At 39.9% G+C, this 23896-nt stretch overlaps 2 protein-coding genes across 2 annotated transcripts in view; one reads left to right on the top strand and one right to left on the bottom strand.

Annotated features, from left to right (window-relative positions):
- kcnq1.2 (potassium voltage-gated channel, KQT-like subfamily, member 1.2) overlaps positions 1 to 525 on the bottom strand; it is a 323859-nt gene extending 323334 nt beyond the window's left edge. Inside the window, exon 1 of the mRNA XM_028450534.1 lies at positions 35 to 525. Within this exon, the coding sequence (XP_028306335.1) occupies positions 35 to 519 (485 nt within the window). The 5' untranslated portion in view covers positions 520 to 525. The remainder of the gene's footprint in view (positions 1 to 34) is intronic.
- Positions 526 to 3946: 3421 nt separating this feature from the next.
- mrps35 (mitochondrial ribosomal protein S35) lies at positions 3947 to 22515 on the top strand. Its single transcript, XM_028450575.1, has 8 exons — positions 3947 to 4113; positions 9281 to 9333; positions 9430 to 9597; positions 12740 to 12800; positions 12871 to 13010; positions 18314 to 18423; positions 18509 to 18578; positions 21965 to 22515. The coding sequence occupies exons 1-8, from the start codon at positions 3981 to 3983 to the stop codon at positions 22232 to 22234; spliced, it is 1005 nt and encodes a 334-aa protein (XP_028306376.1). The 5' UTR covers positions 3947 to 3980; the 3' UTR covers positions 22235 to 22515.
- Positions 22516 to 23896: the final 1381 nt, after the last annotated feature.

Raw genomic sequence — 23896 nt, forward strand, 5'->3', positions numbered from 1 at the left:
AAAAGGGGGAAAAAACTCTGATAAGAATACTTACACGAGGAAGTGGTACAGGAAGCATTTGAATCCAGCAGGTCTTTCCAGGAAGTTGTAAACATCCCCCTGCATGCTAGTCTTGATGTACGGGCTCTGGAATTCCTTGTGATGATGATGCAGCCAGCTGGAGCGAGGAAGAGGCTGTGGCACAGAGGTGATGGAGGGCTGACTGTGAATGATCTGCAGCGCCGAGACCTCTGTGTGTATTGGTGGACTGCAGGGGACGCCTGATCCATTATTCACCGCCATGGGTTTCAGTTCCAGTGAAACAGGAGAGTAGCTGCCCCTCTCAGAGGCAGCACGCCGTCTGGCAACTTCTCTGGAGGCCAGGTCAGCATCCAGCTCATAGTCCATGTTGAAGCTCAGGCTAGTGCTGGCGTATCCATTTGGGCGGCAGCTCAGGAAAGAGGAACTGGGCAGTCGGCTACCATAGTCTCTCTGAACATGACAGGTGGAGTGGAAGGAACGTGTCCGTCGCTCCTCCATGATGCTCCTCAGGTTGGTCTTGGAAAATCCTGGAGCTTCCAACCAAAGTGCAGCAAAAAAGTGCAGAAGGGTGAAGGAGCTAACACAGCATGGCTAGCTACTGGCTGCATGGCTGTGTTGCCTCTGCTCAGATGAGTATGTATCCATACCTGCACAGGAAGAAATCAGAATGAAGATTGTGTGACAGAAGTGTACTAGTCATAAAGAATACGACATGAACAAATCAAAGATTACATCTTCAATTTCAAAATGTGCTTTGCTTCTATTTCTCATAAATAAAAACATTAAACAAATCCTAGTATTTAACCAAAATAAAAGAAACATCAAATGAGTGAGTCAGACTAATAGAGTTAATTCATGATCTTCAAATGACCAATGCCAAAGTTTAACTGCTGCTTTCTTTCTTTTTTATTTGTTCTTGTTCTACATCACCTGTTTTTATTATTTGTTAAATATTTTTTACTTGTTGTTGTTCTACCTCACCTTTGTTCATTTCAATAAATGTTCCTATTTATTTATAAGAGAATTATCATTTCCATCTGTCTACCCATTTATGGAAACAAATTGTAACAAATGTAACACTGTATGTGTGATATTTTCCCAAAATATGCATGTGAGGATAGCATATTCCACGTCAATTTCAACTTGATTTTGTTTTCAAAAATAAAATGAAACAAAATGTATTTAAGAATAATAACAACAATATTCCCATTTTCGATTCAGGGAGCTCACTTCCTAGAGTTTGCATCATAATCTGACCAAATAAACACATCTGTAACAAAAGAAAGAAAAATAAGTGCTGTCACGAAATGTTGATCACTTGCACGTTCTGGAATTGTGACCTCTACAAGTTTAAGCAGGGAGGAAAACAAATATTTAAGAAAATATGACAGCGCTGTCATAATACACTCAGAGCTGAATCAGAGACTAGGGGTGTCCCAATCCGATATCGATATCAAAAATCGGTCTGATATCAGCCTGAGAACAAATATTGAATTCAAATTTCCGATTATTTATTTATTTATTTGTCTTTTTTTGAAATTCTATTTTTATTTATTTTATGCAATTCTAAAATACTGTAGATATTATGTTGAAGGTTTACATTTATGTAACCAATTGGTTAATAATAATTCATGTTGATCGCATTGGATCAAAATCGGTATCGTCCAAAACGCAAGGCTGCAATATCGGTATCATATCGGAAACGAATAAGTTGTATCGGGACATCCCTATCAGAGAAATCCACCCTTTACTGCCCTGATGAAGCCATAAGAGACAACTGGAGGCGGCTGTGACAAATGTTTAGGTGCTGCTGAAGGGATCGGAAAAAAATCTGATGGGACCACCATGGAGTAAGGTGTCCCTATCCCCCATCTGTCCTTGGCTAGGGACGAGGAGAAGACAGGCACCTCATGTTCTGCTGTTGTCCACCAATAGATTGAGTTTCTATCTCCAACATGTCACTCAATGAAGTCACACACACACACACACACACACACACACACACACACACACACACACACACAGGTTTAGGTTACAATGCATTGTGTAACTTTCCATCAAACTCAACCAATTACTCTGCAGGGGTCTGAAAACAAAAAGGCTTTAAGTACAACATGTTTTCACCAGTAATGTTAATGAATTATATTACTATTATATTACTAATCATTAGAGGATAATAACAAAAAGCTGCTCAGCCTGACAGTTCATAAAGTTGTAGTTTTGGTTAAAATTGGGGGGGAAAAAGAAAAGAAAAGGAAAAAAAAAAAAGATAAATTGATGATGCAAAATTTTAAAACCTGAAACTGTATCATTTGTAAAACCTGGTAGTGATGTTGAGAAAGGTTTGTTTAATAAAGGAGGGCTTAAGCATGTTTATCCTATCACATGTGCTAAATGTATTGTTAATTCAGGTTTTCTGATATCTTGAATCATTTGTGTCCTAAATAAAGCACAGGTCGAGCTGTGTTTAACGAAGCTGCAACATCCACTAAATGTAAAGTCAATATTTGAGTCTCTCACCGTCTCACTTTCCAGCAGCAGCTGACATCGTTTGAGACAACATTAGACAAAATAGGTGTAAAATCTTACCTCAAAGTGCAGGTAAACACACCCGGTATCGGAATCGATTGGTGTCACGGTCCACACAGCAACAAGTTGGTCTTTCTAGTAGCTTTTAAAAAGAGAAATGTAACCCAGTCATGTATGAGTTAGCGCTGGGACTGATAAATAGTGCTGCATGTGTGGATGAGTCGGTGAAAGCAGTGAACGCACCAGAGCACGAGCTGCTGCAGCCCGCGTGTCGGTGCCTTTGAAGCGCATCGCTGGCTGCGCCTGGACCAGCGGTGCGTTCAGGGAGCAGAGGATAAACAACTACTCTCACCACAGCATGAAGACATTTGGCTTTTTGTCACGTGCTATAACGCTCTTTTGAAATGTGTCCATTTGTGATTTTGTAACAAAAAAACACATCTAAAGCACATCTGAAACACATCTAAACATTAAAAAAAAAACTTTGATTAATGCCTCGAAAGCAACATCCGACAATCTTATAACCATGGAATGTCGCCAGCTGTCACAGTCTGAGTTAATGCCATCAATTAAGCTTCAAAGTAAGTTTTCCCTAAACACTGTGTTTATTGCAATCCCGGAATGAGTCTAAAGTCTTCACATTCATAGTGATTGTTAAATGAATTGCTGTCACAATAAAACCTATTGCCTGAAAACTTAGCAGAACGTAAACTTTATTTATTTATTTTTAATGGAACCAGTTATTTTCCTGTAACAAACCACATTTTTTTTTTCAATTTGACCCGTTATATAAATAGGCCCAATATAGATTGTGTATATTTGCGGTTTTTAGGGGCCAAGCAGCCTATGAGTCGGATACCAATCAAACAAAGAGTCACTTTAGTTAAAGTGCAGTGAATATGTAATTAAACCTCCTTTATGTAACTTTTAAACCCACAAATATCAACGTCAGCCAGCAGTACCAGTACTGACCCAAGGAAGGCGCTAAATCACACATGGGCATTTTGTTTTAGCCTATAATGTTAACTTTAGAAACAACACACTGACAAATATATATATATATATATATATATATATATATATATATATATATATATATATATATATATATATATATATATAAACTTGGGGGAAAAAATACGAGTTAATTAGTAGAAAAAAAATCATGTTTAGTGTAAAAAGAAAAGAAAAAAAAACAAAGACACATTTATTATTTGAAAGGATGTGTATTTTGAGTTTGATAGTCATAATAATGATAATTATCATGATTTAGGGAGAAGGATAAAACAGTATGTGGCGGAAAATGCATCTTTAAGTTGAGTTCCACGCGCCAATAACCCACAGAAGAAGAAGAAGAAGTTTTTTTTTTTTTTTTTTTTTTGAGTTTCACCTTATTGTCCCTCACCAGACGCCGTACCAGTTGAGGAAACATGTCGTCCCGGTCCATCATGGCGCTGCTGTCCTTGGGTCGTCTCCGTTTTTGTGCTGTCACTTTGGATAAAGCAACAAACAGAGCCTCCTATTCCATCGGGTTGTCTGTAAATCGTCCACCTGGGAAGAAAAGTGAGTTTTGTTTTTCTAACGCGTTACCACAGACCGCTGTGTGTCCTCTGGAGCTGATGCATGTGTTACTGTTAATAGTGACAAACTAGTCACATCCACGTCTAGTGTACGACATGTTTAGGTTTGGATACGTTAACCCACGAGAGGTTCCAGCAAACTGAATCAATAAAGCATGTTCACACACACACGTCGGAAGGTGTGCTGTGGTATCTGAAGCCGATCCTTTCTGTCATTGTGTTCCTACAACCATTTCATGGGGATATTTCATAAAGGTTGAGGCAGGATAACTGGATCACACCTAACTTGTTAGTTCAACAATTTCAATCAAAACCCGATTACAATCAATAATGTAATGACAAACTTTAACAAAAATAAATCGAATCAACGAGAATAACAAGTACACTCGACCAAAAATTGATTTGAATCTCAATTAAAAACAAAAATCAAAGATTGAGATGTAAGTTGAATATATAGAGATTATATTTTGGAAGGGGAAAAAAAACAGATTAGTCAAAATACAGATTCTTGTTCTTTTATTTAAATTGTCATAAAAAATGTTAACTAATATATGTTCTTGTTCTTACTTTCTTAAAGTGCGTTTACATTGAATTTAAATTTGAAATACTTTATTAATCCCTGAAGAGAAATTACATTGCACTCTGTTATTTTTTTAGGGACATGCTTCTCACACACATAAGCCCGAATCTCACACATGCACAAACAGGACCTGTGGACATGCATTAATGGAGAGATGACAGTGGGCCAGCTTTTACAATGAAGGGAGCGCACCAGAGCAGTGTTGGGGTTAGCAAGGCATCTCGACAGTGCTTGAGAAGTGCCCTGGCACTTCTCTGGGTACCAGAACAAAAAAAGCTAAATATTTCTTTAAAAAAAAGTAATTTAAAAAAATGTAAGTGAAAAACATGGAATTTGGAAAAAAAAATGAAACAAATTTTATAGGGCCCTATTATAGCACAGCTGTGGTCTGGAGTAGATGCACAAAGATCAGTGTCCAACCAACAGGGCCCAGCTTCAGCCGCCTCCAGCGTTGTTCTCATCAGCATTTTATTCAGCAGTCATTATCTCATCCATCCTCCTCCTCCTCCTCCTTGGCATAGGACATAGCTTCAGCCACCACCTGGGGGTGTGCACGATGCACTAAGCAGTGCACACAATTTTCTTTTTTATAATTAACATTAGCTCATGTATTCACATAATCAGTTACTTATCACACAGTTGAATTAAACATTACAATTTCTAAGAATTAAAGGAATAGCAACAAAGTACAAGATGTACTGTTGCGTATGTACGTCTTATGTTTATCTGCTAGATTTGGTCAAAATCAAATGTTTTAGGACAAACTGTCCAGTCCCAGAGAGCAGGCATGGGAAATAAGGATTTACTGTGATCTGAAGTTCTTAACATTAGCTTTTAATGACAATGTATCATTGATTGATTGATTATACTTTATTAATCCCCAAGGGGAAATTCAGTTTCAGTTACATCCTGACCAAGAAACATGAAAAGACAATCACATATAACATGGGGGGACAGGAACGGGAGAACTGTGGAGCAGCCAGCAGCAGGGCGGCGCTCCGTTTCTTAGATGAGAAATATGGAACAATGGGTAAGAAGAAGAGGTGAAAAAGGACAAAACCAAATTAGGCCCTTGTAGAGAGGGGCGGAGTTTGGGATCATGAAAAAAATTCTCAGCAAACAGCGACAAAAACCAACAAGCACAACATTCAATACAACAGCACGTTCAGGGGGATGGGTCCTTAGGGTGGGTAGTTCACAGGTCAGCCACAGTGTGGCGCTGCCGTTATGGCCTTGCCTCCTGCTCCCATCTGCAGGGAAGGAGGAGGGGTTGTGGCCAGAGGAGACGGCGAAAAAAAAGGGTTGTGTGGGGGAGTGATCATGTGAGCATATACCTGTTTTCTGAGACTCTGCTGCAGTCGCTCTCAGTTCGTCTTAATGCCGATGACGTGGGATGGCGTTGCCGTAGAGATGACTTTGAGAGTTTGTTAGCTGAGACAAAGATCCCAGGTGTTCATGGGAAAGTGAGGTAAAGGTCAGAGCGTCGGTTTAACATATCGTCCGTGGAAGAGTGGAGAAAAAAAAAACACACCTTGACAACAGGCTGTTCATCTCAGGGGGCCGAGTGAATGAAGATAAATTGTTTTCAGACGTGCTAGTCACAACATTGACTACCAGCCCTATTGTTCCTGGTCATCCATATCCAACAATCCAATAATGTGGTCATTTCTCTTGACACAAACTCTCCTCCTTAAAAGTTCACCAGAGTGGGTTCCATCTGAGAGTTCGGCTCCTTCCGTCAATGACTAGCGGCTTTCCAATAATGCTGCCAATGTAATCCGAACTTTGCGATAAATCAGGAAAATGTTAGTTCCAATCAGCAGAAGACCTATTATCATAATTTCAATCTAGTTTTCCACATCCTCAGGACATGCAGGCTCTCCCATTTCCCGATCTCCTTGTTGAGAAATTTGACCAATGGTGTTGAGAGACCAGCTGATCAATTCCACGACTTAGATTTAGGATCGGGATGCAGATAGCAGCTCCTATTGGATTAAGACAAAATAAAAACAAGACAAAGAGCAGCAAGCAGGAAAAAGAGGAGGGAGCGAAGGAAAAAGCATCCGTCTCCTCTGAAAGCAAGGAGGAAAGAAAAAAAGATGATTGTATATGTATAAGTTATTAATGAAAAGTTTACAATTAATGTGTTGATGTCGGATTATTGATTAATAGTGGATCTGAATATTTGTTATACTAGAATGGTTTAGTCATGAAAATAATTTGCTTGTTCATTTAAAGCGGACATATTGTGAAAACTCCACTTTTGCAGTGTTTTTGAACACATATAAGGTAAGTTGAGTGTACTGTCCACCGGCACACAAAATGTGAAATAAATCCATCCAGTCCTTTTTTTGTGGTCTGTGTAAGTTTTACAACACAGAGAAAAGTGCGCTGTTTCAAATTTTCTGAGTTTGTGAAGTCACGAGTTGGCCTTTGCTTCGAACTCCAGCTGCCGAAGACACAAGAAGGAAGTGGCTGGATTTCATTTTTAATGGCAATGTGTCCCCTCCATAGTTGAGAAATACTTGTTAGTGTGTGCTAATCACTTCACCCCCGACTGTTTCCATAACCTCATAACTTGTTTCAGGACACCCCGCGGAAGAGAGGGGCGGGGGGAGGGGGAAAACAGAGCGCTCTAAAAGTGCGCTTTTATGCAGGGTGCTAAACCTCCCCTTTTGCTTGATTCCTGTTATGTTTTGACCAAATCTCAGCACAGATATGTAATTTAGACCACAGGGCAGTGTTTTAAAAGGGGAAAAATTGGTAGAATATGCCCCATTTAACTGTTATAGCCTTTAGGTCAGATAGTGGAGCCCAGAGTTCATAAACATGGTGATGCTGCGTTTAGTTGTTATGCTGCAAAGAAGTGGAACAAACTGCCAGCAGAGCTGAAGTCAGCATCCAATGTGAACATTTTTAAATTAAAGTTAAAGGCACTTTTTTTCTCTACTGACTATGATTGAGAGAGAGATTTTTGGTCACGTTGTTGATGTAATGTGTTTGTTGATGATTTTAATTGATTTTACTGATGATTTTAGATGTTCTTATTGATTTTAAGCTGTTGAATGTTTTATCATGTAAAGCACATTGAGTTGCTTTGTGTATGAAATGCGCTATACAAATACATTTGCCTTGCCTTGCCTTTATGTACATTATTTAATGTATGAGTCGGGTCAAGTTAAACATTTTATCATTTTGTTTTATATTGTTCATTGTTGGTAAGTCAGTGCAAAATAGATATTTAAATATATTTTTGATTTATTTATTTTTTGAAGCATTAATATTAATTCATACAATTGCAATGTTTTAACTATGGTGAGGTTAGTAGTACACATTCAGAGCCATAAATGCAATAGTACTAATTTATTTCGTTTTTCTGGTTTTCGGCCTTGGTTTTCTCATTTTCAGTTTTTGGTTTCAGACAAGATTTTTTGTTTCCGTGCATCTCTAATATGTTCATTTAATTTACTTATTAAAATAACAGTGAGAAACTGTGATATCTGTTGCAAACTGTGCTTCCAGAATAAGCAGGCTAAGCTAAGCCTGCCTGTTTGCCTGGTTGGTGGCAGGGTAGCTACACAGAACAAATCTCCATGGTGCTAACCAGTGGCGGCTGCTGGTCTTTCATGCAGGGGAAGCTCATTTTCTGCCTACTTCAGAAAATGTATCTGTTTATTTAAATGTGAATTCTAGTAGAATTCACATTTTGTTGTCAACAACTATTTGTAGATTATCACACACACACGCACGCACGCGTGTAGCTGCTGCGCGCTGGAGTGTGAGTGTTTGGTCAAAAGTCTCACAACACAAGCAGTAACAGTCTCCACAAACACCAAAAACAGACACTAGGTTTGTCAGAAGTTAATTCGCTATGAGAGGATCAGCAAAGTCTCCGTGTCAACACAGAGCAACGGACTGAAATATTTGAAAAACCCGCCTGTGTGCTTACAACGTCATACTCTCTGATTGGCTCATTTCGCTGTCAATCAAAATTGAATTAGCCTGAGACAGATCATCCAATCATCATCCATTATTCCAGCGTCCGGAACAGACAGATCCAGCCCACTGCTCCATAGACCTCCTGTGAAGCCTGGCGTCCGATGGGCGGGACTAAGTGCGTCATAACCGAGCATTTATCCAATGAGCGTCTAGTTTGACTGCAGTGGATCAACCCCTAAATCCTCTCCCATTGAAGTCAATTGAAGCTGAACTTCATCACTGTTTATTAACACTGTGACGCTGCGGTAATGAATGAAGAACGTCACGCTGTCACTGTCAGTTTCCTGTTATAAGAAGCTGATTCTGAACTAAACATACATGTGTTCTGTCATATATTTAGTCAATGAAATGTACACACAACACTACATATTTGACCACTGATTTTAGGGGAAGCTGAGGTTCCCTTGTAGTCTTAAAGCATCCGCCACTGGTGCTAACTGATGGAATTCCACTTTAAATTCACTTCACCATCAGTTGTCTTACTGTAATGGCATACGTTTTGCCCCTTCAATTGTTAAATGTGTTGCTAAGAGTACGACTGACTCTTTCTTCATCTCATTGTCATCCTCAGACCTTCCTTCCAGAAACAGCAGGGGAGCTGGAGGCAGGAAACCCAGACTGGAGGTGAGTGCTGCTCTTCCTGCTCCTGATTCTTTGAGAACATAACCGTGATGAATACTGAACTTTGGTTTTTCTCCTCCTGTGTTTTGTGGTCACCAGGTCGGGGAGCCGAGAACACAAAAGATGCCTGTGGATCAGGACTGGACTGCAGTGTATCCGGCAGCGACTTCATTTAGGGCCACATCGGTCCCGCTCCCACTGAGGATGGGTTACCCTGTGAAAGGCGGTGTTCCTCCAGATAAAACGGGAAACTTGGAGCTTATTAAGGTCAGACTTGAGGCTGAACAGGAATAATGTACTTTCATTTTAATTTGTTCTTGCTGAACTAGAATGGCGACTCTTGGCTTTGACACAAACAGTTCTATCAGGTTTAGTAAATATCAGTGAAACAGAACAATGTCTGGTCTGCTCAGATCAGGTGCTAAACAGCCCAAAGTTTGGATTGAAATATTAAAAATGTCATCCTCTTTGTGCAAATAAGGATGAACTAAAACAGATTCGACTCTTAAACAGCACTCACTCTGACTAAAGAATCTAAGTATATCGATTTTCTTTCCTGTCTCACTTCTTCTCTCTGTTTATATGGTCAAATGTCACCTAAATGTTTTGCTAGACATGTTGTGACACTTCTAGATGTACACATACTTCAATGCTTCTGCTTGTGAATCAGTAGTAATTAGAATGGAGTGGTTACTCCCTTTTGAAGGTCTTTTTTGTGAATTGCATTTGTTGACAATTTATCTTGACCTTGCTCAAGCTTGGTATTGTTGGAACATGAAGTTGGTGGCCCTCAGTCACAGGGGCTCACTCGGGTGTGCTAGCGACGGTTGTGTGGGTGTCTTTGTTTGGCCCAGGGTCTGGGGAGGTGATGCGGTCTCTAGTGAGGTGGTTTGAGACTTGCCAGCCTATCTGGTTTTGTGGGTACGAAGCAGCACAAAGGCATCCAATAGCAGCTCTTAGATGCACATGTTTTGTAGATGCACAGGCATGTCTGGGACTGTGGAATGACGTTCTCACTCTTGTAAGCACACCTTCATAGTGTCTGAGCAGTGGAATGTACACTGGCACAGTATATTTCACACCTTTGCATAATAGTGGCACCACCTTAAACTTAGGCCTGGGCAATATATCAAGATTCAAGATACATCAAGATTTCTATTTTGGCGATTTAGAAAATATCGCCTTTTTCGATTCGCTATAGTTTATTTTATAGCTTAATTTGCTATAGAATAGTAGTTTTAGGTGTCACTGCTTTCACTACTTCTCAGAACGTACAGCATAGCCATGCATGATGATGAATAGTTGACTTAACTGGCGTATCGTAGTTTTGATTGAAGTAAAGATTGACAATGACTTGAGATATTTGCAAAATGTTTTCAGATTTTAGTGTCAATATTAAGTTTTCTGCAACAAGCAGTGGCTGAAATAACAGGTAATTTATTTATTATGATTTTAAAAGAAGACGTAACTAAAAAATTAAATAACAGCAAAGCATAACAACAGGTTACATGTATTCTGTTTGTTTTATTTTGCTGTACTTGAATTAACTCAACAGTAGCATAACTAACTTAGCATCTGCATTTCTTCACCCCATGGAATTAAATTCAGAGGGTCCAGCTCTTATAGTGGGGTCTCCTAACCCTTTTCCCCTGGTCAGGGTTCTGCAACCTTTACTCTACAAGGAACAATTTAACCTCATCTCACCTGGATTAAAGTCCTCCTGGAGCCAAAAAATACCTTCATGAACACAATGTTATATAAATATGTATGTTAATGTATTTGAAAGGCTACAAAAAGTAACTTGAATTTGATAACACATGATCATGTGGTCAACACATGCTAATTACTCATTTCTTGCCACATAAAGCATGTATATTTAACCATCACATTGGTGGTTAAATAAAACTGTTCCCACACAAATAAAATCACTATTTTCTTCCAGAATAGTGTTTTTGTTAGTTTAATTTTTTTTACCAGGGATTTAAATCTTAAGGTTTGCCACAGGTGCAAGAACGTTGATGGTCTGTAGATGTTGCAGGAGGTGAAGTAGAAAGGTACTGAGTCATTAGACAATGTGATTTATTTTAGGTTAACAAATTGTTATATCTTGATTTTATCATTAATAGCCTCTGTAAAAAAAATAACTCTCATTTCAATAGTTTTTTTTTTAAAGCTATAGGGAGCCATTGCAAAAAAGTCAAAGGGCCACATTAGGCCCCTAAGCCACAGGTTGCAGACCCCTGCCCTGGGGGAACCACAACTGAACATCTGGCCTGGCATCATAGTCCATCAGTTCTGGTCCCTCCATGCTGATTCTGATGAGCGTGTACGTTCCATCTCTGTGCTCAGCATATTTTTCCTTTTTACTGCTGCCCTCAATGTGAGCATGCACTCAGTGTAGGACTCGTTATGCCTGGCTCCGTTCACGGACCGCGCACACTCCAAAGGAGCTCGTTGGTGTTTATACTCTGTGCATTCACCGTTGCATTACCCGCAGAGAGAGCGTTCAGCCACTCTGTCCAAAATGAAGTCATCCATACGCACTCGCACGGATGCGACCAGTTAAAATGTTCACTCGCACACACTGAAAATATACTTGCATATGCGACCATTTTGGTCACAGTCTCGAGCCCTGTAACCAGTTGGTTAATAAAAAATGGGTCAGATTTTCTCATCCCTACTGTTGTTGATTATTGTTCTCTGTTTGAGTGACATCACTTGATCAAGCCTTTTCTAACATTCCACACTACAAAATACTTTTTTTAAAAATTATTATTATTATTATTAAAGAAGAGAGAGAATTAAAAAAAAAAAAAAAAAACTATGTATGATTCATGCTGATATCAGATCAATATTGGTATCGGCTGATACACAAGGCTGCAATATTGGTATCATATCGGAAATGAAAAAGTTGTATCGGAACATCCCTAATTTCCACCCTCACTCTAGTGTAACACTGCCCTCTCTTTTTATGTCCCCCGCACTAATAAAGTCTAGCTCACCCTTCCTTAGGGGGGCTGGTGACGGTTCTGCTTATGCAATTTAATAAGTATATTTAAATTTTTGCAAGAATAAACGTGTATAGTTTTTGTGCAAATATTACACAACATGTGGCGTTAAACTATGACAAGAAATCAGACAAGGTAAAAAAAACTTAAGTTAATATTACTGTCTCCTAGGATGTGTATGGTGTGTTTTTGTGCATGTTTTTCAAATGGCTTTATTGTTTTAAGTAGCCCACTATGATTGCCCAGGTTTTCCCTGTAAAAGGGAATTTGTTTTCCATGACTTACCTGCTAAAATAACATTTAATATCTAATTGAATAAATCTTTTGATGCTCAGGTAGAGATGGTCCATGACTGGTTTGAATATGAATTTAACCACTTTCTCTTTATATTTTGTTTCCAGATCCCAAACTTCCTTCATTTGACTCCAATCGCCATCAGGAAGCACTGCGAAGCCTTGAAGGGTGAGTGATGGTATCCATGTATTTCTGAGACTTTTCACTTTGAATCTCTAACTGGTGTCTGTGCTTTCAGCTTTTTGCACACAGTGGCCTTCCAGCCTGGATACAGAGGAGGCCTGTGACGAGCACTTCCCCATCAAAGTGGAGAGCACGGACTATGTTTCTGCTGGTCTGTCTGTCAGAAACCCTGCAGCTCGTGTCGTTCACCTCCGAGTGAGTCCTGTTCTACTGTGTGTGTTGTATCAAGTGATTGAGTTTTTATCCACGTATAGGGTAAGAATGAGATTAGAGTCTTAGTGACGCGCCACTGCTTATGTGATGTCAGTGTTGCTTATCAGGGAGGAGCTTATTGTCTTTTGACCTCAAAACTGACAAAATATGTCACCAAGTCTGCAGAGAGATTATTCTGGACTACACATCAAAAAGAGCCAACATTTGATAGATGTATTTGATTTATTTTAATATTCATACTAATCCTCATCACTAGTCCAATGTGCAATCCTCCTTTTCAGACCAAAACCTGATTCTCTCCCACTTTGCTGTATGATGTCAGAGAGTGACTGGGAGTGTCCAGTGTTTCCCACAGGGCTAGAGTTTATTTGTGGTGATGGGTTTCCCGTACGAGCAGCGGGGTGTACATGTGCAAAAGAAAGTAAATCAAGGAGTTATAAATAAACTCAAATTAAAATAAAATACAAATAAATAATACTTAAATTTGAAAAAAAAGATACTTTGATAAAATGACTTAAAGCTGCAATATGTATTTTTTTTCGGTGTCATTTGGTCAAAGATCCATAATAATCTTTGAGCATATTGTAATCCAAAGTGTTCTAAGTGGACAGTGAATCTCTTCTCCTTCTCCTGGCCCTGTAAATGAGCTTTAGAAATACAGGAGCGTAATGCTGGACTTCAGCCAATCAGAGATCTTTCTACTAACAGGGCGATCCCATGAGCTGTTTTAAGCATTACTATTGGCTCCTCGAGCTGCTCGTCAAAAGTTGATGCGCGTTCTGAATCTAAAAGTAGGGACAGTCCAATGGCTTTATATTCAAGCATAAGTCTCTAATGCAGCTTTTGGCACAGTGGTTACACGACAAATCAAGTGGAAAAAGGAAGACAGAGGTGGAGAAGCAACAGAATAAAGGCACAAACGTGTTCAGTAGGAACAGAGTCTTCGAAGGTTCCTCTGACTCGATGAGCGGCGGACTGCGTGCGGTCTGCCTCGAATCAGTGAGAGATAGTGATAACAGACCGAATAAATCACTAAGAGAAACATTATGTAAGGGAGAGACAGAGAACAGACCCAATTTATTTGCAGTGTGTAGAGTGTCTGCTCTGATCAGCTGCAGCTCGGCTCATTGTGTGTGGAGCAGCTCTGAGCCTCTTACTGTCCTCACAGCAGTGAGTTATACCTGCATTCATGTCTCTAAAACATCAGAAAACTCTCCAATAACGCAAGATAAAGTCCCTACATTTGTTACGAGTCTATATGGCGAAAACAGTCGCAAAGAGTTCCACAGTGTGCGCGCAAGCGTTCCCAAGAAGACCAGTGAGCTTTTCAGGAGGGGAGGGGGGAGTGTGGAGCGCCTCACGATTCTACATATTGCTTTAATCAGACTGACAGACTAAAGCTGAATTCATGCTGCTGATGTAAATTGTTTCGGTCAAAAACCGAAAATGCAGTTTTCTTCTTCTCTGGTGGACAAAGTGCCTCAAGAAGCGCGTCTTCTACCTTGGTTTTATTGGCCCCCACAAATAAAGGAATGTACGAGAAACACCAGTGTCTTAACTGCTCCAGGTGCAACGTCCATAAACAAGGCCTTTTTAAAAGAAAATGTCAGCCTTGTGGACGTCAGCCAAAACCTCAGGGTTTAGTTACACTTTAATATTATTACAACACCTTTGTAAATTCAAGACCTTCCAGAATATTTCTTAAACCTGATGTTGGATGTATTAAGCACTTCTTAGTAAAACAATGTCATAGAATAACATGATTACGAGTCAAACTGTAACACACACACTCGTACCAGTTTTGAACAAGGTCAAAGGTCAGCTATTTCCTGTTCCAAATGATAACCACAGGAGGACACGTATAAAGTGTTTCAGGATGTTGGCCTGTCATTTTGATGGGTGTGTGTAACAGATCACACCATTCGTTCATCACACATGCTCACCATCATACTGAACATCGAGAACAAATCACCCCACTCACACATACATCACATTTCTGACCAACCACACAAAATTTCTCACAGGCCCCTGCAGAACAAAGCACTGCTTAAAGCAGAGGTTCTCAAACTTTTCAGCCAACGACTCCCAAATTAAAGGTTCAAGAGACCAGGGACCCCCACTGTGCCTGAAGGTGGTTGAGCACAGACATGAACATTGAAGAACAGTCATGTGGAGACAGGGCCATCTATAAGGAGGAATAAAGGGGAGAGATTTTTGGGGCTCATCCATAAAGTCAGCAAAATGATGGTCCATTGTTCTATGAATCTGTGATAACCACATTTATTTATTTATCTGAATAATTTCTAGAAAGTGTATTATTGTTTCTGCAATAGTATATAGCCATCTTAAAGATGTACATTCATGGCAAATTGTGAATGTGGTTAAATTGGCAAAAAAATAAGCATGGAATATGATGAAAATAGGTTAAAATATGGCAAGTTTGGTGTAGTTGCAGAAAAAGGGTAAAAAATAAGCAAAAATCGTCTTAAATTGTTAAAAAAAAATGTTTTGTTTTTTGAAGGCATTTGGCAACTCCCTCCCATTGTCTTGCGACCCCAAGCATGAGAACCCCAGGCTTAGAGTACAGTGTGCAAAGAACAAGTAAAGTGACATCCATCACTGCCACTGAGAGAACAAACATGTTATTTTGATGTCGCTGACGTAGGAGTGAGGACACATTTCTCTGTTCCCATGAAGGATCTTGAAATCTTGATGTGGAGAAACCTGAGCGTTTCTTGCACAGCATGTGACATGTCCACCATGAATCACCAGCCATCTGCCTCATAATCATTGCCTCAGATTATATCAGCAAGGTTGGAATTAGACATTAATCCAAGTGGATTAGACAGACGAGATCGAAAACCACACACATTTAAATGTGGAACAAGTGGACCTATCTTTAATGTCTATTTAGGAGCAACATAAAGCAGTAGTTGAAGTGTATATGTTGGAAATAGTGAGGTAAACTGACTGCATTCATAAGACAATGGTTCTGTCTGTACGTGCACAACGTGTGTCTTTGGTACTCACGTGGCTTTAAACCACAAGTCAGAGCGCTGAAAAACAATCAGATCAATGAATAATCTGTGGGCAAACTACGGCCTGTGTGAGGGGCTTAGAGGAAGCTGTGGTCAGGATTTCAATGACAACAACCAACCTCGTGCAGGTTTGATAAACACATTCCAAGTTTAGACTGTAAGGAGAAAGTAGGTTAAAGGTAGAGTAATCAGGGAGGGATTTGCATAGGGCTTGATGGGATCTGCTGAGATAAGGCCTAATTTCTTTCTTTATTTATTTTCTCCGCAGTGTGACCAGATGTATAACTTTGAATAACTGTTTAGTAAAAGCATAATAATAATAATGGTATTACCTGTCTGTTTGAGGGTACAAGTTCTTTTTGAAAAGGGGAGCCAATTTTTCAGGTACAGAGGAGCCAAACCAATTTAAAGAAATTGGCACAAAAAAAGAAGAAGAAATGGGGAGGAAAGAAGAAGGAAAGAAAAATATGAACAGAGAAAAAAAAACAGAAGAAAAATGAAAGACAGTACATACTAGTACTGATAAACTCCATACAGAGCAGAGGAAGTAAGGTGCCGTAGACACCCAGCGCGCCATTTTCTCACAGAAGAAGAAGACACACTTTCATGTCTTGTAGCTAATGCTGCTACAGCCTGAGCTACCATTGGAAAACTCAACACACACTTAAGACTTACTTAATGTACCATATACAAGCAACGGCGGTGTCAGGCAATCAGGGCGGACCACGGCAAACAACTTTGGAGTGTCTGAATCAGACACGGACGAAGAAGCGGAGACCATCCAAATGATGTTTAACTACTACAAGTCAGAATGAAACCTTGAGATGGATGAATTCCCTCTGCAGTGGTGCCTGAAGAGAAAGGACTCCTACGGTAAACTAGCACCCGTTGCTCGCAAATATCTCTCTTCTCCGGCCAAAACTGTGCCCTATGGGAGACTGTTCCCCCTCTTAGGACATGTGATTCAGAAAAGGAGGGTTTCTCTCTCATCTGCTAATGTAGAGAAACTGGTGTGGCTCAATGTTAAAGAAGAATAGGTTTGGTTAAACTAGCAAAGCTGACAGAACAAATCAGCTAACTATAGATTTTGTGCAACATTTGTAAGCTGCTAAACTAATGCACAAATCAAAAACATTTCAGAAGATTTTTGCAGAGGTCTAAAGTACAGGACTAACAGGTTTTAGAATTTTTTAAGAACCCCAGAAAACAGGTGGTTATTTTGTTTGCAGAGGATTTTGTACTGCATGAATTAACTGATAGGAACCAATCATTTTGAACAAAGTTTTAAATAAGCTAATTGTGCTAGCTTTACAACTGAGGTTCTAATTTTATGTTCATCACTTACATTATAGAATAATGTTGCACAAACATTGTTTATAATCAGAATAAATCTATTTGTTATAAGCTCAAGATGTATTAAGTTATTTGTTGTTACACCTCAGTTATGTACATTTGTGCATGTTTATAAGAAGCTGACAATACAATAAACTGCGATTTTTTTTTTTTTTTTTTGATCACGACTAATTTTTTTCAGATTTGTGATTTTTTTTTTTTTTTTTTTTTTTTTTATTGATTCCTGACCTTATTTTGGGGTAAATCCGATCAGTGACTCGCACATTCTCCCTAAAGCCCTGGAAATCCAGGCTGTGTTTTTCATCTTAAACCTTGGTTTTCTGATGAGTTTTAAACCAACATCCACACCTACCTACCCCTCTGCCGAGCCCCTGACAGTGGCTATAGGAAAAGGCTCTCGTAGTGATTGACGGGCAACAAAACATGAAATTGGAAGAAAAATTGGAATATGCTTGAACTTTTATACTTCATTCACAAAGATGTGCAATTACTTTTGACCAGTAAACGTCAGGGAGTACACATTTTTTTGTAAAACTGTAAACCACTAAAAAATAAAGTCAAGAAATCTTAGGTTAGCATTTAGAAGATGGTATGTTTGACAAGATAAACTTGCAGTTTCACAATACGCAGGGGTCTGTTATAAAATATGGTATTTGTTTTTGTAATGTGGAAGGAAGCTGGAATACTGAGAGAGAAGACACACAAGCAAGAGGAGAACATGCAAACTCCATATAGAAAGGTCCCAGCTCGGCTCTCCTGCCCAAGCAGGCACACTACAAAAACCAAGTGGTGGGGGGCTGATTAAAGCATTTCATTTACAGTAGGGCAAGAATGTCATTGGTTTCAATGAGGCAGTGATGATACCTACCCATGTTTTAAATGATTGTGTCTAAGGTGAAACTCTCCAGTTTGAACCTCGATGATCACGCTCGAAAAAAAATGCTAAAACTGGTTGGGGAAAGATACTGCAAGAAGAAGGACATCCTGGCCATCACAACAGACAGGTGACCTCTGCTCTACGAAAAGCACTCATCAAATCTAATGCAAACTCTTAAGTAATCTTCCTGTTTTCCTTGTCCTCCCCACCAGCTGCCCTCTCCGACAGCAGAACTACGACTATGCCATGTACCTGCTAACGGTCCTCTACCACGAGTCCTGGGTGAGCTTCGTTTGGACACATTTTTAACGGGCGCAAACCTTTAGTAGATCTGCCTTAAGAATTAAGTAAATGACACTATTCATCCCTCTGTCCATTCTCCAAGCTGCGTGCTCCTTTTCATGATCGCAGGGTCTGCTGGTGCCTATCTCCAGCTTTCTTTAGGTGTTAGGCTGGGGTACACCCTGGGCAACACACACACAGACCAATCACACTCACGGGCAATTCAGTGACTCAATATAACAATGATATTTTTGGATTGTGGGAGGAAGCTGGAGTACCCAGAGAAAATTCAAGCAAGTGGAGAACATGCACATTGCACACAGAAAGGATCCAAGTGTCCACCTCAGGGCTTGAACCCAGGATCTTTTTGTTGTGAGGCCATTAGGCCACCATGTTCCCTAGTTGGTAAAAATAAATACATTTATTTTTTCTTTCCCATAGAAAATGCCTGTGATCCCCTAAAAACAGGATTTTGACCCCACCCACCAGTTGAGAATTGCTCCAGACCCTTGAAGCCAGATACCTACACCCTATCCTGGGGGCATTAGCAGGGTGACACTAACCATTGTACCACTGACGGTTATAAATTGCTTTATTTTCTACATATAAGAACATTCCTGCAGTTAACAATCAGCCTTTATTTGAATATTTTGGCATTTAGGTACAACTAGAACACAACAGTTGAACCTTTCTCTGCAGAAAAGCTTGCCTGCCTTTATTCAGGGGCCGTTTTACTGAACGCACCCCACGGCGTAGACCAAGCATTCAGCGTGGACCCTAAAGGTCACTCCCATTAAACCAACCTGTGCCACATTAGGTGGATTCTCACCAAAAAGCTGAACACAGTCAGCTACCCTTTCAGGGACACAAAGGACGACACAGTCCAGTCCAACAGGCTGTTGGCAGATCTGAGTGCTGATCAGGTTGTAACAACAAAGACGGATTAGTAACGTGCATTTCAGTGACTTTTCTGGACCTACAAAATGAGACAAAACTCCTTTGAATGTTACCGTGACCAAAGGGAAGCCAGCACCCAGGCAGAGTACTCAAAGCTGCCTCCAGCACACTAACATTTACCAGTAAGAGGTGCTCTGTTTGCTACGTGTTACACAGGCCAAGTGCTCCTTTTTCACCTGAAAGTTCCCAGAAGTAAATGAACCTGATCACAAACCCTCCCAAGCTGATGCATTAGATTTTCCTCAATTTAACTTGCAAGATTAAAATACAGTGTTGAGTACACAGTGATTCTAATTCAGGGTCAAATTACAACTCTTCAATCACAAGTACATCTTGTGTTGACTAGAGCTGAGTAAAAAATTGATTTCATCGATCTTGAATCGATTTCATTGAAATTTTCCAAAATCGATTCAATAGGTGCTGAAATCTATTTTTTTTTTTTTTTTTTTTTTTTTAGAAACCCTAACCCCAGTGATTTCACACTATAGTCTGGTGTTAGCAAAGTCAACTACTGTGCCTGCTCAATGTGAGAGTGCTGAGTCAGTTCAGGCAATTGGCCATGATACCCAGCTCTCGTGTTGTCACTGACAAACTAACAGGATTTATTTTGCCAAAGGAATCTGGCTCTTGGTGTGTGGTTGAAGACATTCTGACCTTTGGACACAAGTAGTTGATGCCCTCTGTCGTTTTAAAATGAAACCATAAAGATGTGCTTGTGGTGCAAGTGATTTAAGGCAAAACAAGACAGCAGCTGAGATGGACTTAATGAATATGCAATAGGTTTAAGTGTGCAAAGGTTTAGTCAGTGTAAGGCCTACATTTTGGTGGAAGTTGCTAATCTGTGGCACAGGTGGTTGATTTGTTGTGAATTTTCAAAATGTTGAACTTTAGAGGCTTGCTGTAATGCCACCTTCTTTAAAAAAGAAAAGACGGTGATGTGATGGACCAGGAGCTGGCTGGACAGATGTGGGCACGACAGTCCGTCAATTTTGCAGTGGTACTACAGTGTTCGCGCATGCGCAGTGTGAGCGTTTACGGTAAGCCGGTCCGTGGCACTGCTTCAACTGTGCGATACCCTCTCGAGGAGCTCATGAGGAGCGACTAGATTTCAAACATGTTTGAAATCCTTACGACCTATGATTGCTGACAGGGAGCTGGTCATGAAGTGTTAATCGCTTCTCGTGACCCCATGTATACTACACGATGCACGACACACGATCTAGCAGAGACTCGCACGAGACGGAAATCGGCTCAAAATGGGCCAAAAACCGCATAGTGTATGCCTGCCTTAAGGCTTTGTCCAGCCACTATTTATCACACCTTTTGTTCTGCAAATGTGTTTCCAGGATGAGGTTTCGATGAACATTTAGTACTGTCTTATTTACATTATGTAATGAAGCTCTGACTGCTCTAGCCTCTATATGTGTAGATAACCTGCAGCGAAGTCTCAGCTTTAGTGAAGTTCAACACTAATGTTACACTCCTCATTCCATCATTTTAAAAGAAGCCACTGATGGACTTTGAAACATTTGCTGCTCTTCACTCACTGGAACGTGACTTGATCCTGTCAGGATGTTATGATGACCAGAGACATTTGCTGGTAATGATGACCATCACCTTCAGTCACCTGGACTGGAACTGAGGACAGGTGACTGCTCTGCTGTTAGCTGCAGCACAAAGGCTCCTTTTGTCCCATGTGGATAGTGATGACTGCTATAATATAAAGTAACGGTATCCCTGTAAGAGGATCATCAAAGGAGGTCTGCCTGTGGTGGAGTTCATTTTAAAGCAGTAATTCTCAACTGCTCTGGTTCAGGACAACCATCATAACCCCCCCACCACCACCAAATGAGGAAAATGTTTTCCTTCTCAACAGTATTTAATGTAAATCTGGAGCAGTTTATAATTTAATACAGAACATCTCTTGGCAACAAACAATAATCACATTAATAATATAATGGCTAACAATAATTTGCCAGAATTTAGGATGGCCATTAACAAACTCTCTTCAGCAGCAGAAGTACAATTAAAAAAAGAGAATTATAAACAAAGTTTGATATTAACTTAATGAGTTGTCATAAAATGTAAAAATGTTAGAAGTGTAAAAAGCTAGCCCCATCATAATAAAAGCAAAAAGCTCTCCTATCATTGTGAAGCAGAATTCACCAAGCGTTGGATTGTTCACCCACTAATGGGGAACGTGAGCTGGGTTTAGACCGCCATGAAACAGGTTAGTTTTACCCTACTGATGATGTGTTGTTGCAATAGTAAAACGAGCAAAAGGTTGCTCATTTTTTTATTTTAAAACAGGTTTGCTACCAAATTTTGGGTCCCAAAACACAGGTTAAGAAATATTTTACTAAAGAACAAATATTTTTGGTAGATTTTTCAAACTTTACTGATTGGTTTTTTTAAATCAACTTTTTCAGAAAACTGAGTCCTGGGAGGGAGAAAAGACGGTGGCTGATATGGAGGAGTACAGCTGGGAGGACAGTCCATCCCAAAAGAACATCGTGGACTTACTGCTACGAATGGAAGCGGCCGGAGAGGAAGAGGAGGACAAAGTACGAGAGCGTTTGCTGGAACGAAGCGATGTGCAGGAGTACAAAGACTCAGTGGTGAGGCTTAAGAATGAAGGGGACAGTGAGAGCAACATGCTGCAGTACAAGGAGGCAGTGAAGAAAGTGTTCAGCCTGTAAAACCCTGGGTGATCTGCTCCAGTCCCAGAGGGCTGCTGTCCTGCTGGTTTTAGGTATGCCTTAACAGCATGTTGGACACTGTGTAGCATCCTCTAATATGACAGCAGAGATCATTGCAGATAACTGATGCAAACTGATCAGTCATATTCATTTTTCACACTGTTATCTGCTTTATTGCCCTCTTTATTGAAAAAAAAAAAAACCTAAATGTTTCCTACTCTTCATGAGGATCATTCATCAACTGAAAAAAAAAGAGAATAAAAGGACCTTTTAGCATACATTCATTGTCTTTTCATTTTTGTACTAGAAGATTAGGGTCATAAATGCACACGAAACCTGGTACAGAGCTTCTAATGCAGCCTGTTGGAAGAATTTTCTCAAGTTGAAAAATAAATTAAAGGGCTGGTAGGCCTTGTCTGGGCTGAAGAATTAAATAGGTCATGAAGCAGAAACAAGCTCTGATTGGTCTCTGCAGTACATAATCATTGTTTCTCACCAGTGCTGTTGAGTGTCGGGACCCCCGACGGTGTGATTTTGGTAACCTACGCTGTGTTTCAACCATTGTAGGGCGCTTTTCTGTTTTTTTACTTTTTTAATTAGTATTGTTGTAATAATTGTTGCACACAAAAGGGACTTCGAGGCATGTATGGGTTGTTTTAACTCTTTTTAATCTGCATAAATGAGCAACACATATGTCAGCCGCTCCGTCTGTTTTCTGCATGCGACTTGCACTATTTAGCTTCCTTGGTATTGCCTGTGTGCATCCTCCACTTTCTCAGGCTGACTCCCCAGGCCAGTTAAGTGCAAAGCTCAGGTTTCACACACAACACTCCTTGACATGTGTTTTTCAAATCAACCCACAGTAGATTAGGACGACAGAGAAGCGCAAAGGACTGTGGGAAAGGTAGGATTTTACTGGAAACTACTATGCAGCACTGCACTCATGTAAGCTCTGAGGAGTGTGCTGAATCGGCTCCTCCTACATTCTGGTTGAGGATGTTTGGAACTAAACCCATAATCACCATTGAATATAAACAATGTGCTTCATAATTGAAACAAAAGCAATCAACTTAATAAACAATAGAAAAATATAAAATTAATTTAATACAATTTTAGCTAAAACTTGTCCTCAAAATGCAGGAAATGGTGTTTTAGAGGGATATAAATTTAAAAACTTTAAGAGGGGGGGTGCCCCCCAGACCCCCCTACAAAACTTGCATCTGTGGTGCTTGTTCGCATGCCAACCAATCCCCCTCAGCTGTGAAAATTCGTGCTGAGAACCCTGCATCATGTTGCCACTACACATAAAAAAATAAACTAGAGTTTATATTCTGTTGGTTGCTATGCAATCCGTGTACCCTTCGTCCTTTGGTTTTTCCATTTTAAAATCAAAATAACAAATAGTGTGCTTATTTTGTTTTAGTGACTGAAAGCCAAAAAATAAATACAGAAAAATCAAAAACCAGATCAGCAGCGTTTTTCTGTTTTAAAATGAAATCTTCTGTTTGTATTTGGATATTTATGGTAAACTATGGACGAGAGCTTCACGTTTTAATCTCACCACACTGAGGGGACCCACAGATGGGTGGACTTTTCCTCCTGGGCCAAAAAAGAGCAACGCATATGTCACATTACCGATGAACTGGTGAATTGAAACATTAT

This window comes from Gouania willdenowi, chromosome 6 (assembly GCF_900634775.1).
Source record: "Gouania willdenowi chromosome 6, fGouWil2.1, whole genome shotgun sequence".
In the NCBI taxonomy this organism is placed as follows: Eukaryota; Metazoa; Chordata; class Actinopteri; order Blenniiformes; family Gobiesocidae; genus Gouania; species Gouania willdenowi.

Bases quoted from the DNA above. Each gene is read 5' to 3' on its own strand.
- mrps35 (XM_028450575.1), top strand. From the start codon at position 3,981: ATGTCGTCCCGGTCCATCATGGCGCTGCTGTCCTTGGGTCGTCTCCGT. The intron at 9,598-12,739 runs GTCAGACTTGAG...TTTTGTTTCCAG, and splicing joins GAAACTTGGAGCTTATTAAG to ATCCCAAACTTCCTTCATTT. The intron at 18,579-21,964 runs GTGAGCTTCGTT...CAACTTTTTCAG, and splicing joins TCCTCTACCACGAGTCCTGG to AAAACTGAGTCCTGGGAGGG.